At 29.8% G+C, this 17,381-nt stretch overlaps 1 protein-coding gene across 8 annotated transcripts in view; it reads left to right on the top strand.

Moving 5' to 3' along the window:
* Positions 1 to 17,381, top strand: part of LOC127738352 (apoptosis-stimulating of p53 protein 1-like) — a 61,839-nt gene that overhangs the window by 31,550 nt on the left and 12,908 nt on the right. The window contains exon 1 of one of the 8 annotated variants that reach the window (XM_052249559.1): positions 2,637 to 2,741. The exons of 3 other annotated variants lie outside the window; for them this stretch is intronic. In XM_052249559.1, the coding sequence (XP_052105519.1) occupies positions 2,736 to 2,741 (6 nt within the window). In that variant the 5' untranslated portion in view covers positions 2,637 to 2,735. Of the gene's footprint in view, positions 1 to 2,636; positions 2,875 to 6,230; positions 6,390 to 10,342; positions 10,403 to 14,680; positions 14,979 to 17,381 lie in introns of those variants that run through there. 4 more of the 8 variants (XM_052249555.1, XM_052249556.1, XM_052249557.1 and 1 more) reach the window with 4 other exon arrangements.

The following is a 17,381-nucleotide window of genomic DNA, read 5'->3' as shown; positions in this document are numbered from 1 at the left end:
CAAATTATGATTTATTATATTATTTTTCTTTTCATTTAGCCTAACAATACTTTATAATCCCTAAAACAAACTGTTATTAATACTACTTTGATATGGAGGGATCAAAGATTTTAATCTTTATTGAGTACCCACTTTATATGGCAAACACCTGTATATGTGCATGCTGCCAGGTGACATTTATCTGGAAATCAAAATGAAATAGTAATCAAATTTTATTGAATAAATTTCTATCACTCATTTATTCTGTTTGAAGGACAAGTCCTATTTGTAAATTTGGTTTGAGTGGAAGATAATGTAATTTTATTGTAGCCAGTTGCCTGTTTTATTGGTCTTTACTGTATTCTATATTCATTGATGGATAAAATTTCCTGAAATTTGAATGAACGTACAATTCATTGTGGTCATTAATGAAAAATATTGAAAATCAATTTATTATAAGGCTGTTAATCAGAGTTGCTGATAATTGACTGTTCATGACCTGTTGTGTTCATTTGAATGCATGAAGCAAACTAATGTTATTAAAATGTCATGCTAATAATGATATCTCTTTTATTTAAACATATGGAATAGGATGTATTTCTTTTGGTTGTCATTTTCAGTTTTAATCAAATATTGTATTTAGAAATTTATGGGGACACACCTATATGTAACTGTCCGATATTTTCATGTCATTTTTAACAATCATACTTGTAAATAGAACGTTTAATTTTGTGACATCAGACATTCCATTGTATGTATGACAATAATCATAGATACGGCACTAGGAGGTAGCTACCGTGAGGGGTGAAATTCGTATTAAAATTCATACATATAGATTACTAATCTGTTATAATATTATCATAACAAATTATCGATTTGAATATTTTAGTAAACAGAGACTTTATAGTTTAATTCTCAACATTTGCTCATGTAAGCAAGCAAACATCCTGTTATTTAATTAACATGAATTTTCATTGTTTAAGTAAATGTTGAAAAATATTTATTTTATTATCTTACATTAAATAATGTAATATGTTACAATCATGAATTATTTCAAAGTGTGAGCTTGTGGTCACTGTATACTTTTAGTTATTAACCAAATTTTCATTGACATTACCAAAACATGGGCTGCGCAAAGTTAAGTCTGGCAAATAGTCAGCATATAAGACCTACATGAAAAACATTTTACTGAAGTTTTAAGGTCATCCATTATGTTGTCAAGTTAGTTAGAGGTCAATAGATGTCCTTATAATAAAAACATTGAATTGTAATCTTAAAAAGATTTGATAGACTTTGACATGCAAGAAGAAAATTATCAGTATTGTGACAGAAGGCATTTAATCAGGCTATTGCCCTGTTAAGATTGGTCTTTAAGGGGAGATAATCTAAATAGCAGGTCATAAGGTGACCTAATCTTGTGTAGAATGAGGTTGGAATTTGATTGTTTTTCTGACATGTATCAGAATATAAAGGTGATAAAACTGTCACACATAATATTAAATGTGATTTGTGACCTTATTAATTACTTCTTTGTTTAGTATCTTTGTAAAGGAGTCTTCTGATTGTCCATTTCTAATTAAGTGCTCTACTTTGGTATTAGAGAGATATATGGTTTTCTTTAGAACTTTGCCTAGGTAAACAATTAATGGATAAAGATTTTGGTTCACCGAGATTTTTTACAAGAACATGTTGATTTAGCTTTTTTTGTTTTTGAACTAATATTTAGCACAGATATCAGAAAAGGTTAGCATAGGTATGTTGAGACCCCTTTCAGTTATAATTTAAGCAGAAAAAAAGGCAAATTAGATCTATGCATGAATTTCTCTAAAAGAAAATTTATTTTTCTTATAGCATTTAGGGCAATTTTTAACCAGATTTTTTTATTATTGAATGGAATATTTCCTCATTTTTCTCAAAAAATGGATGAACTTGTATCATGTGTTCAATTTCATTATTACTGGTAGTTTTTCATATTTCATAATTATAGAAATATATATTTTTCTAACTCTGTTCAGTCTTGTCTCAAGGCCACTAGTTGAAGAATGTAACTTGTATCTCCTTGACAAGATACTGAATTCCATTACAGATTACGTTTGTTACGGAAAATTGCTATGAAGAGGTTTTCCCACAGAATGTTATATACGAATCTTATTTACACTTAATTTGAATTTTAGATTTGAACAGGTCATGTAGAACACATTATTGTGGTGATGTATAATCAACAACAATCATGTTTATTTCAATAGAAAGTCATCATTCAGCTGAAGGCTTTACAATATTTGAATAAAAAATCTTCATGGTCTTTATTGTACTTTATAAAAAATCTTTTTCTGTTATTTTTATAAAGAGATAAAAACATTTAGATCTGATTAAATATTTGTTTAAAAACAGCTAGGGTAACTGGATCACTGAAAGGTTTGTCTAAAAAATGTAATCAAATTTTCTATTTGTACCACAGCATAGTTACTGTGTAAATCTGACAAGTTGTTTGGATACAGTTAACCAAGATTTTTTTAAATATTTTTCCACTTCTGAAAAAGCAGTATATTTTTTACCTTTTGCAATTGTTAATATACCCAACTGGACCATATAGATTACATATACCTGCACTGAATTAATGCACTTCAAATTATTGTGGGCTTCGTACAGTTTAAATTGGGCGATCATGTGACCCTGGCTGCATATTGATTGTATTGCACCAGGTAGTTTTATTGTACCAACCAAAAACCGGCAAGAAATCGGACAGAAATTGACACATGCAGGTAAAAACCACAAATACCACAAATCGTTTTACTTTTCTTTGATTGAATGTTTTACAATGTTCGTTTTTTATGAATGATTAAAGTGTGCTTATTATTTGCTGAGGATATAAAAACATCAACACTAGTAAGTCAGGTGAGTGTTTTCAAAGTAAATATGATGGTTTTTTATTAGGCTTTTAATCAAAATTTGTGAAGCAGGAAAAAGTATATTATTGATTTTTTAAATATCCTTGATAAAATATATTAAGGTAAATCTTTGAATTTACGTGTAATCAGTCAGAAAAATAATGGCCCATAACTAAATAAGTAAACAGTTTGGTAGTAACGGTACTTAGCAATTTTTTTTTCATTTTACTTAACTGTGGTATTCTTTTTTAGTTGTCTTAAAATATAAAGTTGACCATGATTTAAGGTTATTCATTTCTATAAAAAGACAGAAAAGTTTGTTGATATCACAGTAAGCCCAGCGGTAAATGCAAGGGGTGAAATGAAGACCCAATGGAGATATCACATATGTCATTCTGTGTTAACTAACCATTGTATTTTGAAGTGATTGATACATTTTGTAGTAACAATACTGGTTGTGAGCTAGGTGACTGTACTTTGAAAACATTCAGTTCAAATATTTAAATCTATAAAATTACACATGATGAAGATCCAAGGATTTTGGAACAGTATCCAACAGAGGTTTTATAGCAAAGTGGTTAAAATGGACTGTAATCTTCCATTTGCAAGATGTCATTTGGTGATAATCTTTGAAAAGAGTTTTATTTTTTCAGGGGGAGACTAGCTGGGTTTTTGATTGCATTAAACTTAATCTCTAGCACTGAGTTCAATTTTGTTTCGATGATTTAGTAAAGTATTGTAAAGCATTTGGAACAGATACGAGATCTGCAATGGAGATCATAACTGATTTATTCAAACCAATACCATTGTTGATTTCAAATGCGTTTAATACAAGAGTTTGTTTTTTAATGAACTTTCAGGGTTAAGTTCTTTTTAAGTAAAACATCTGCATGATTTGAAAAACTCAACAATAAAAAAAAAAAAAATAAAAAATTTTACTTTCATACAATTATATTATAATCCTCTTTAGGCCATTACATTTTTGTTTCCTTTTTTGGAGAAAAATTTTCAATCAACTTTTCTGTGTTCACAGAAAAGAAAAAAAGAGTGAATTAAAATCCAGTAAAAATATTTTAAAAAAAGAATCAAATCCATTCAAAACTTATTGAAAATTTAGGTGTACTTGGTTCACACCAGGGTCAATCCCATTACATTGTCATTTGGTTTACAGGGACATAAAGATAGTTTGTGATAATTGGGAACCTGATGGCATCTAATGGATAATTGAAATCTTATTTGTCATCACTATAAAATAAATGGTAAAATGTTTTTATTACAAATCATATAAAAGACTTATTTTCTACCCTCTTATAAGGAAATGAAATATATTTTATTTTGTGGTTTATGGTCAAATTTTCTCTATTTAGCATTATTCGTTGGTGTTTCTACAAATTACTTATTTAAAGTTATAGGTCAACCATGAAATATGTTTTGCTCTTATTTAAGGTCAATAGGTTGCTTAAAGAGTATTTCATTTGATTCATTAAAATATTTTCATGTCTGAAAAAACCAGTCAGACGTTACTCAGCCATTGACAGTCGTCACAAGTGATATCACAAAAATTAAAGTTGGAGAAAAAAAAGGGGGATGTTCAAAGGTAATGGTGATTCACAGGGATGAATCAGATACTGTGGCATTTTATACACGTTAGTTGTATGATGGAAATAACTATGTTACAGCACAGAGCTTAAAACATACGCAGAAAAATTTTAAGTAGCTTTAATAAGGCATTTTATAAAGGATGCAGAATAAAATCCTACCATGACAATGCTAGAGTCAAATATTATGTATCTATCAGTAAAGGAAGATCTTTCATGTGAGATAGACTGAAGTACTGCATTAAGAAAAGTTTTCAAGAAGTGATTGTAAAGATAAGCATATAAAAAAGTATGTTCTTTTTTATGATAAAATCTGTAAACATGTCTATAAAGTAGAACCTCAAAGAAATTTGAGGTTGTAATACATGCACATTCCAATTTAGTCCAGAAGTTTTTGATATTGCCATAAACATAGTCAAAGTGAAATTTTCCTGAATTTCATCACTATTTTGCATGATTTAAATTTCTATCTCTGTTAAATATGTTCATTTTTTTAGACCTTGGCACAATTTAGAGCTTTAAATATTGCATAGACATCAGTATTGCTGAAGACTGTATGTTGACTTCTACATGTCTTTTTACCTTTTTTGTGTTGTTGGGTTACTGTCTAAATGATGATTATCCATTAAAGAATATTCCACATTTTTTTTTATTCCTATTCATTGATAGGGCAAATAAGTACAAAATCCTCTAATAACTAAATATCTTGTTATTTAAGTATGTGACCTTGATTAACCTGTTAGATAGCACCATACTTAGTAATACATGTATTATCGTTACAAATTGTTTTGTACTGATATTGTACCATATTTAGAAGTACTATATCAGGTCTCGTCTGTAGATTGATGTTATTCACTTTACATTCTTGTCGCAGCTATTGGTGATGTTTATAATTCTCTGCTGAAGTGTTTTGTATATTTTCTGTGATGTTACATTATCCTTATCTTTGAATGAAGTGGTCTTCAATTGAAATTTGCATCTATCTTATCAAGAGGTATGCATAAACATTATGAGTCTAGTAAAACTATTTTGTGATATTCACCCCCTGACCAACTTTTTTAAATGTAAGTAAGGTGTGATCAATTCTGAATACAATTCTAAAATATAGTTATGAATAGTTGTACAATTGTATTAAAGTTGGTACCTGGTACTCATATTTTCAGTGCTGCTTATTATATTTTAGAGATTCATTTTGGCAATGGTTTTAATTGTGTTCGTTCCTTTTCACAGGATGAATGTTTTAGGCAGATAAATGGATATGGCTTTAACATGCTGTTTATTCACTCCTTCTTTTCCTCTATTGTGTGATACAAGAATGATGGAGCAAACAGAGAAAAAGAATATATACACTTGATTATGTTTCGGTTATTCCAAAGATAATTGAATAAATGAGCCATATTTTGGTTCTAACGTCAACAGTTGCACCAGGGTCATAACATGGAATTTTATCTTTTTTCATTTATTTGAACTGGACAGCCGTCCTGTCTTTAATCAGAAACGATAGATTGTTTATGCTGTTTGAAAGACTTAAGTGGAATTTAGAACGGTTTCATTATTTAATCTAGGTACAAGTACTGTAGTGCAGTGTTTATGTACTAGTTCTGACTCACTTTTTTGTCATGACACTATAACTTAGCAGGGGATGATGTTTTTGGAACAATTGACATTTAATGTTATTACATAACAGTGTATCTTTTACCTTGTGATAATTTGTTATTGTCATTTTAGTTATTTTGGGCATGGTTTAATAAGTATGTACTGGAAAACTTATAAGTTTATGTATCTTGTGTTAACTTATATCACAGTTTCTTGTTGAAACCAATTTACCCTGTATTCAGTGGAGATGCATGTGGGTACAGTTTTATAAAATTTCTAAATGAATAGAAGGTCTAGTTATTGCTGTGCCATGAAAACGTCTGTAAAGGTGAGACAAAAAAAAATTATATTTAAAATTTCTGATGTGGTAGTTTATTTTCAATGTTTTTAGATTTTTTGGAGGAGGGGGTGTTTATTTTTGAAAAGTTTACCACTGAAATCTGATTATTTTACTAAATGATGGATATTTTGTTTGTATTTGAAATTACTTTAATGAAACATGTCAAGTACCCGTCATAAATGTATATAAGTACTCACCTGGAAGGATTTGTAATAAAATACTGCCTCAAGTATATCCTTCACTTTTGATGAAGACATCTCAAAGATGTGTCGTTTGATAGAAAATTTGTCATATGGAACCCCCACATACTACTATTCTTTTCCTGAAATCAATATCTCAATTAAATTGACAGATCATATTTAAGCGCACTAAACTTCAGTGTCATTTTTTCATTTTTATTTGAAGTTTTTTTCTTGTTTTTAGAAGAACTAGTTTCCTTTTTAGTTTTCATTACTGGTGCAGTATACTTTACTTAATGTTGTGTTGTTTTGTTGATAGAAGGATTCTGAATAGAGGATAGAAAATTTAAGCATATAAAAATCATTTAGCCATTGTTTTTTGTAATTTAAGTCCTGGTAATTTTTCATGATGTGTATTTATGAATTGACTTAACTGCTTTTGCACTTAGAACTTTCAGGATCTGTAACCTGCTTTTTGCAATGAATGTTATATTATAGTGCTGGGTGTAATTCTGAAATGCAAGATCTAGATGCAGTGATAAAACTCAACATCTCAAATTTTTTCACTATTTTCACATTTCCCAACCGATTGTGAAAAAATTGTTCTCCTCACTAGTGAAATGTCTGTTCTCGGCAAATGATTGATCGAATTTTAATTATGACGTCAAATTTTCTTGGTTTCTTCTGAATTTCCTATTGTGACGTCACGAAAAAGGTCAACCATGCCTGATGACGTCACATATAAAGAACACAACTTTCTGCAAATCTTTTGAAAAGGAAGGATAAAAATCATTAGAGAAACATATTCCACTATTATAACTTGTGTATTACGATATTTCTCCACTCTGAACAGTTAAATTTTAATTATTTAAAAAGCTCTGCAAGCCTTGCGCTTTAAATATCAAAATTTAACTGTCTCGAGTGGAGAAATATCGTTACACACTTGTTGCTGTGGTGGAATCTATATTTTTGGCAGTCTCATCCCCTCCTTATTTAGCCTATGGATCCAAACTATATGTTTCATATACCGTCTTCAGTTTTATTCTGTGGTTTAGTTGCTGTCCTTTTGCATATCCCTTTAATACATACTATGAATATCTAATGGGAGATACATGTAACATGTTTTTCTGTGAATGCCCAATGGTATATCTCATGTTTCATGATGAATACCTCAACGTGGAATGTTTCATGTTTTAAAAAAAAAGTTGAATTAAATATGATTTGAATACAAGGTACTTATTAACGTTGTATGAATTGTATATTGCTTGGATATTGCTATACCTTTAATTTAGATAGGTATAACTGATCAAACACTTCACATTTTATAATCCTTTCACTGATTCTTTTGCCAGATATAAAATTTAATAAACAGGCTATAATTATGTCATACAATAGTGGTTTATATTAAAGTGTGTTGACCTTGCGGTTTCTAATAGCTGCATTCAACAATTAAAACAAACCATGCAAGACATATTTGATTGCATAAAATTTTGGGAAATTAATTAAATAACATCTAATCCTGGAGTAATTGAAGCAGAAAACATAAAACATGACTTGTGTAAGCAGTAGCAACATGCAGGTAAATTTTGTGGTAAAAATTTGGAAATATGTGTTTAGCTTTCAGCAAAGGTAAATCATTTATAAAAAAAATGTTTTTGCTCAAGGTTTATAAATAGTTTTTGTAATTCTGTTTATAACATTATTCATATTTTATCAAATAAGGATAAAAATGTTATATTGAAAATTATGATAGGGAACAGGGTATAAGTAAATTTGTATTCACTAAAAACATGTTTCTTCAATCGACTTCAAAAGACATAAATTTAACTAAATGGTAGGAGGGTACAGGAAGACAGAATGATGTAAGACAGTCGAGTTCCCTGCCGTTATGGGTGGACATTGTCACCGACCTCTAATTACCATCAATAGTCAGTTTATAATTAGCCTAGTTTGTCCAAAAGTACTTTAATTCATAAATAAATTACCTTTATGAACTAAATTTTATCACTTTAATTAGGTTTAAAGGTGAAATTGACCATACTTGAAAGAAATGACATTTTGAATGACGATGGTAATTGAAGGAGGGAACCTATCCTTACTTTTCCGCCGGAATGAAAATTCAGTGAATGTTGTTACATGGTATGCTGTAGGCCATTATCTTTGTTGCGTAATTATTACTCCTGAAGTTACGACCACCAGTTTGGTTGCTGAAGATCAGGTGTTTAAACACAGAGTTAACTAGTGGGTTAATCTTTTCAGGAAATTCTGTGACCAATGAATTCTTACCACCTTTTGAATGATTTTTGAAGGGTCAATTTCACAAAAACATTTTTCAGTTTACCAGTAACTCAATGTTGAACATAGCTTTGAATATATCAATTCTTTATGTTCGATCAGTTTTAAGACATTTTTATAGAGTTAAGTAATAATGAGTTCTAATTTGGATATGATTCAAAGTTAGGTATTTGTGGTCAGATTTAACACCTAAAGAGTTCACCTTGTGGTTGAAAGGATTTTATCAGTGGTTTTTTTATAGATTTAGTTTTCTGCTCACATTTTGTACTTTTGTCACTTACATAGATATGTTATACCATTATTGATGAAAAAAGCCTAGACTATCTTACTGAACACATGAAATATATGCTCTTATGTTCACTTGTTATTTCTTTGGATATTATCCTTAGTATGAATATGAAGAGTTAAATTCTTTCATTTGATTTTGAGTTACTTGCATTGTTTTGTTATCTCTTTTTAATTTTAATTTTGAAGTGAGAGTTTTATAGTTTTCTTACAGTTTGGGCCTTTACCCGTTATTGAAGACTGCACAGTGGCCTGCAGTTATTTACCCTCTTATCATTTTGTCTTTGGTAGATAGTTGTTTAATCTGCTAATCTTAACACATCTCATTATTTTTATATCAAATCTGGGTATAAGGATTATCAATGAGACAATAATCAAATGACACTTAAAAATTCACCTATAGGTCAATATATTATGGTCATCAATAATAGCCAAATATATAAACAAAATTACACAAATTATAGAAAAGTTTTAAATAAATTTTACAGAGACTATGACAGATCTGCCTAAACACCAAATTCCCAAAATGACATAAAAAAAGGATATTAGTTTGAAATTAAGGACTAAGCATATTATTTTGATATTTCTAACATGTCAATGTATGAATAATGTGAATAGAATTCATCCCAGTCAGTTTAAGAAATCTTATTGTTTGATTAGAAGTTTGACAAGTAAAGGCTTACTGTTTCCTCATCGATATCCTACTTTATTGTTAGGAACCAGGATAAAGTAAGAAACTTGAGCCTGACATCGTGGGTTGATGATTTATCTTTAAAAAAATATTTAAAAAGTAAATGATCTTCCAAGGTATAACTGCACCTTTGAACATCATTTGTAAAAGAACATGTTTAAATTTTGACCCTGATATTGACGATATGTAAAACAAATAGTTTTGAAATAGATTTGTTACAATTTGATGTAATATACCCTCCGAACATAGACTGTGACGTCCAACTATTAGCTTGTCAATTTCATGGACCAAAGTAGGAGGAATTTATTAAATAAGGACAGGATGGGGACCATTCACTAAATGTTTAATATATTGTATTGTTTGAAGAGGTTCTACTTGACCCTATTTTGATTTCAAGTCAGGTACTTTGTCTAAAATGACAACAGGAGGTCTCCTGACACAGCTCATATTATTGGTTAAATTTTTGTGTAGGAAAGTTTGAGATACTCATCATAGCTTGCTCAGTAATGGCTAAGGAATATAACTGTGATGACAATGACAAAAAATTTTATGTAAGTACATTTTATGTTTACAAAGTAGAATGAATACAGGGTTCAAAATTTGTCATCTACCGGTAACCATCTTCGGCATCAATAATTAAGTTTTTACTGAAAAACTCAGATTTCTAAATATTTAACTTTTTATGCCCCTGCCTTCATCGGTGAGGGCATTAGGTGTTACCCTTGTCTGTCTGTGTATGTACATCCCAAAATTGGTTTCCGTTCTCTAACTTTAGATTGCTTCAACTAAATGTTAGGAAACTTATACAGAATGCTTATTGACACAAAACTCAGATTAAGTTCAAATTTGGGTGGCGTCACTTTTACTGCTCTTAAGTTATGTCCCTTTATAATGTTATATGCAAGCAGGGGCATCATCTTTGTCCCATGGACACATTCTCCATTTATTTTAACAATGAATGAGTTCGTGATATATTGTTATCTCTGATTTTCAATATTAAGCTGAAAAATCTTAATTTCTAAGAATAAGGAATAAGTCAAACAGGTCCTGAAATTCCTATGTTACAGCCACAATCTATAAAACATTACAGTCACAGGAGCCTATATTTTCACAGAAGTTAATATTTGTATTCAATGAAACATGTATTAATGTAAAATTATTAAGTAAAGTGTCAGAATTTGACAGCTATGGTGACAGACTAGTTAATTGTTATGTCCAATATTATGGAAAATAACCATATTGAACTTTCCATGCGGTACTCTGTGTTACCAAAGGACACTTTAAATTTACCTTAATAATTTAATATATCACAATCTATAATGGTGTTTATTTTCATTCTGTGGTGTGAAAGATAAGGTATTTGTAACATGTCAGAAACTTATTGAATTTGCAATGAATTTAAAATTAAGTTTGATGTGTTTTATATAAAGATAAACAAATTCAGGTAAGTTTGAGGTGTTGTTTGTTTGGCAGAATGCCATAACAAGTTATCACTTTCAATATGTTTAATTTTCTACCTGAACAAGATACCTTAAATGTTGGTTTTGGATCAAAGGTTGTCCAATTATTCATGCTTTATTTGTTGATTTTCTCACACTGTAAACATATCAGATATACAAATGTAAATTTCACAAAATGTTGGCATTTCAATTTCAGATTAAAAAAATATTTTTTACATGTAAACAACATTTGAATAGCTAAAGTGCAAAAACTAAATTATTTTCATCAATAATTTAAAACTTTTATTGATGTTGCTTAAATATACAAAGGGGAGTAACTCAATTTTAAATCATGATTAATTTAGTTATCTGGTTTGATTTTGAATTCACAAAACATAGTTTAGCTAGGCAAGTATGAGCTTTTCAATTCATTGGAAGTTTCGGTTTGATGAGGTGAAAGAGGTACTTATAAAGGTCAATCTTCGACAATTATGTTGACCCACGAAAAGGCCTACTTTGATAAGATGATAATTTAAGAATTGCAGATAGGTGCAATATAATACTCAATTTAGCTTTGGTGGCCTTGCTCAAAGTTCAGTAGCAATGTAATAATAATTGAGGTCAGTTTTTGTAAGGTGTTACCTTGAATTTCCTTTGAAGTTATAAATCAGTAATTCTTAAATAGACCAAGGACTGGTCAATGGTAAAGCAGGTAGATAGGTCAGATTATTTCTTTAACTTAGGAGATAAAATAGATTGTCATTTATTTTGGTGTAAAGATAACCAGAAATTGACAGATATATGTGACAAGATCGATTTGAAGTTAACGCCTATTTTTAAGCCTGTAGATCAAAGGCAAAACAGAAATGCTTTAATTCAACCTTCTGATAAAAAGTACAGTTATCAACAATTTTTTGCCCATACTGATTCAAAAGGAAAAAAAATTTCAACCAAGAATTGAAATGATATTGAAAAGATAAATAAAAAATTTTGAACAAAAATTTATGACAATAAAAAACATAACACAGACACAATTATGTTATGTTCTTCAGACTCTGAAATCATTTATGAATGACAAAGTTATGTAGAACTAGTAGCATTCAAATTTGGTTCGATACATTAACATAATTGTGGGTGTTTGGTGTCTTTATTTGTTATGATCATGGCTTGATACACCCTCAAGCAATCTGGGTAATTTACCGTAAAGGTAACTCAGTACAAAATTTAATATGTGGTGTCCTTCACATTTTAACTTGTATGCTAACAAACACTATCATTGCTTCCATAAGAGGAATGTTATATGATTTTGCATTTGTCATGCTTAGTTAAAAATGGGTGATGTTGAGTTCAAAGAAATTGTTGTAAGCAATTACAGTGCATTTTTTTTTTAATTGAGAAAGATAGAAAAACGTTGGATTGATCAATACAATTTCAGATCAGACTGCATTGAAATATAATGCTATAAGAATTTAAAACTTAAGATCTAATTATTGCAATACTTATCTGTTGCAACTTTTGCAATATTGAAAACATTGTAATGATTTCTGAATTGACAGTCATACATATCTTTCTGACTTGTTTCTGATAATTTTATAAACAAAACTTAGTTTGAAGTTCAGTTTATAAAAAACTTTCAATTCCTAAATTACTTGAAATTACCGTGGTATTATAAATTGCACAAAATATTAAATTGATTTACTGGGAAAATTGACATATAATAAATTTTTTTAAAACCTGAGCTGAACATAATGAGAAAAAAGATATAATTATATTTAAGTACAAGTAATGTGTATACTGTATGCTATTTATCATTTTCCAGTTATTCAGTTTGGTCATGAGATAGTTATTATACCTAGTTATATTACATCATATAAATGTTATGCAGTCCAGCTGCTTTTACTGTTCATTTCAACCTTGTATTTCTTTGTTAGATTTTTCCATAAAAAAAATTGATGAATCCATGTGATTGTCTGTCTGTAGTTGTTTTGCCTTTCAGGTCATTTGTCAGGCAACAAATGATAAACCATGTAGGAAAACTTCACCATTTCCTATGCACATTCATTTATAACTTCTTTACTGCTTTATATTCAACTCTGCCACTGTATCAGGTTTTTACACATATCCAGTGTATCCAACCTAGATGTGTAGTTGTAAAATCATCAAGTGGTAAGGAGGCAGAGAAAGAGGAGTGTTTTGCCACTGTTCTTTTTACAAAGTTTGTTTTTTGTTCTGCATGGCTTTATATTCTACTTGGCCTCTGTTTCCTGTACTTCCTGGTGTATCTAACTTTGATCAGTGGCTTCATGCAGATAAGATTCGTGTGATGGTAAGGAGGCAGAGAGAGAGCTATGTTGTGGTCCTTGTGAAGGATATAATGGGATGGGTTTACTAGATCCTCAAATATATACGGATAAATGATTTAGTTGACACTAGGTTCTGTCTTGATCTTGCTGTATGGTAAAATTTATTCAGTTCATTGTTGTAGAGTCTCCAGCAACAACCAAGATAATGAACAGCAATAAAAGGACTTTTTCACTGGTCAGTTGGCTAAATTTTTGTATTTTTTTATTTTTGTCTGTTTTATATTCATAATGGGAGATAAAAAAAAGTCAGATTATATAAAAGGAAGATTTGTACTTTTTCTGCAGAATATCTAGATGTATATGTAAATTGTTATTCTTAAAATGGTCTTTGTTTAGCTTGTAAGGCAGTACCAAAGAGGAAAAATTAATGTTAGAAGAGAGTTACTTCAAGGAAAGTGTAGAAGCTAAGAAATATGAAATATTTTGCTACATTTCTTTGAAATGTCACCAATGACAGATTCATACACATGAACTCTCTAAAATAAAGTTTCAATGAAAGTATTACAAGAAGTTGGATCTAGTTGTTGGCCTGGGGGTCGTGTTTTTATGGAAAGATAACATTTGATACCTTAGATCATTTAAACTTCTCAAGATCAGGTTTCAGTGAAATGCTTGTCACCCTAACCAAATACAGGCCTTCATTATTCAGTACTCAAACTGGATACCTACAGCCTTGGCCCATCCTGGACCAACCATCCAGAACAGTTATCTTTGAAATTCAGCACCAGGTAAAAATACCTGGTATAATTTATAATTTATCTCTTAAAGATTCCCGCCACAGATAGGACGCTAACTTATTAAAAATATGACCCAAATATTTTTTAAATTTTAATTACATATCTAGATTTTATTCATTTGTGGATACCTATGGTCATGTTACAATGAATGAAGCTTATCTAGCAGTTTGTTGATAATTAGTCTTTGTTTAATTAATCTGGGGATTACAATACACCTTTACATACAGGTATTTTGTGATTTACCTTTAGGCTATTTATGGAGGTATGCTCCATTGATCAGACCATGAATACCTGTTGTCAGCCATATTGTGTGATAACTCATCTACCTGTAGTAGTCTGAGGAGAATTTTTCATTTCTAAGGACTTTTTATCAAATCTCTCATTTCCTGTTATTTTTTGTGTTTAAACTTGGTATTATAATGTGACCTTACCTGGAAGTTACCTGTATTCATATCATAAAAACATGTTAGACAAACTGACATCATGGAACGACAACATGGGAAATTTTCATATGACAGTAATGAAGAAGACTGGGATCTTACTACTCTACAGTTTCTAAATTCTCAGTTAGAAAGCTACGTCAACATGGTAGGTAGAAAAATTATCAGGAGAATCGGTGTCGTTTTGGCATAATGTCTGTTTATATGTACGACGGAAATAGAAAACAACCATTTTGCTATATAAAAACATGATCAACATGAAAAATGTATGTATCAATGCTTGTTAAACAATCTCTGGGGACAATCATTATTTTTATAGCTTTTTATCAGAAATATAAAGTTCTGCAAGGTCAGGAAATCAAATTAATATTCCCTTAAGTTAACATATTTTGTCCTTTACTTTCTTATTTAGTTTGGAATCAATAATATTATATAATATAATATAAGTTTCATTTATCACAAAGTCTAGCTAATTATCTTAAATTAAAAAGTAAAAGATAATATGTTAAATTATAGTAAGATATTTTTTTGATGAGTAATGTTGAATATAAAATTTGCTTTCTTTTTATATTTCCAAAATGATTGTCCATCCATTCAATTTTGCCTATTTTTATCATTATTATGACACTCCAGGTTCAAGAAGATTATTTTCTAAATTTAAATATGATTTAATGATAGATTTTGCATTGGATATATTTTAACATTTGAAAAGGGGACAGACAAATCTTTAAAACAGAAACCACATAGTGGTAGCAAAACAAAAAGGAATAAACCTCATTATAAGTTCATGTTATTGTGTACCATGTCCTTATAGAAAAGATTTAAGTAATGGGCTTAGTTGCTGGTATTATGGTAGTAATATGATTAATGACATGAAATCACATTGCTTTTTAATCAAAAATATTTATACTTATAAAAGTCTACCAGATAACAAACAATCTGGGAAGGCCGTAAAGCATCATATGCAAAAAGTAACCAAAAGGGAAATATCATTTGAGGCTTGAATGGTGAAATTTGTTTTACCAATTTTCGTGAAACAGGGTGAAAATCAGCTTTAAAGCACAAACACACATGGAATAAAGCTGGCATAAAAAATGATCCTTTCCAACCCTCATCTTATAAACTTCAATAAGTTAAAGGTTTATAGAGACATAGAAATATATGGTACAGTATATTCTCATGAATATTGAAGAAAAAAATGTTCTAATGACTAAACTGCGTAGAAAGCAATTCTAGTAGACTAGATATCTTGTTAAAACAGTTTGACAGCTTACAAGATTTTTATCTCACAAGTTGTCATCCTAAAATTACAATATTCTTTAACTGCTCAAGGCACTATCAAACATTTTCATAATCAAAATGCACTGATAGAAATCTACATTATTCTGCCATAACTGGTTTGCATGAGTGTGTATTGAAAAAAGTCAAGAGGTCAGTCTGTTTCTAAACCTGTATTCTTTCTTGTCATTGAACTAGTAAATATGGTAGATTTTAAAACACGAAAATTTCAGATTAGATGTTCAATTACTGTGCTTATCTAAGAGACTTTGTTCTTTTGCAATAAAAATGGGTCTAATTAAGTTGCAGTTAGAACTCATTTTATCAGAATGATCATCTGGTGAATAATTTCAGCCCATTGCGAAAGAAAGGATTTGGTTAATATATATCAAAATACTCTGATTACAGTGAGACGTTTAGTCATATTTTGCACTGTCTCTGAATATTTTTACAAGTAATGTTACTTGGTTATACATGTACTGTGAAGTAGTATTGTCTTGGTCAGTCCAATTATCAGCCTTGGACATTTAACTTTACATTTGTACATCACATTTGTAGTTCATAGAATCTCTGTGGTATATACAAAGTAGCTAATGAAACCATTTATGCATTTATGAACAGTAGCCTTATATTTTCATTTTTTGTGCACGTAGATAAACGAATTTCATGTAATCATCAGATTTACAGTAGTCTTACATACATGGTATGAGATGTTTAGATGTTTGTTTAGTTCAAAAACAGCTCAGCTTCATTAACTATGTAACAGAAGTGAAAATACATACATGTTTATATATAGCAAACGAATCAAGTAGGACATGATTAACATATAGATATAAAACACTTGCATATGAATTGATTCTATTTCACATAATACTTTGACAGCGAATTAATGTCTGGATGTTTAGGTTTTTTAAACCTGTTTTGTTTGTCTGGTTTATTAAAGGAATAAGACAGTGACTGAAGTCTTACTTGAAAGTTCAAAGTGTCTGCTTTTAAACTGAAAACCATGATATTTTCTAGAAGATCTCTTTGCAAGATAACCATAACCTAACATTATGCAGAGGTATTTTTTGACAGGAAGAAGGATGGTCAAGATTTCATGTCAAGACTTTACATGAGATAGCTTGTTAAATTGTAGATTAGGATTTTATGGCAGTCAAATTATGAGGAAATTTTAAAATTCAAGTTGAAACATTCATTTATTACTAAGGCAATGACACCATTATAAAGGAAATCTAAATTCATCAAATTCTTTAGTTGAAGTGCATCAAAT

The sequence above is a fragment of the Mytilus californianus genome, unplaced genomic scaffold (genome assembly GCF_021869535.1).
Source record: "Mytilus californianus isolate M0D057914Y unplaced genomic scaffold, xbMytCali1.0.p SCAF_4, whole genome shotgun sequence".
Lineage (NCBI taxonomy): Eukaryota > Metazoa > Mollusca > Bivalvia > Mytilida > Mytilidae > Mytilus > Mytilus californianus.
The sequence above is the reverse complement of the archived record's forward strand: the minus strand, read 5'-3'. Positions and strand labels throughout refer to the sequence as shown.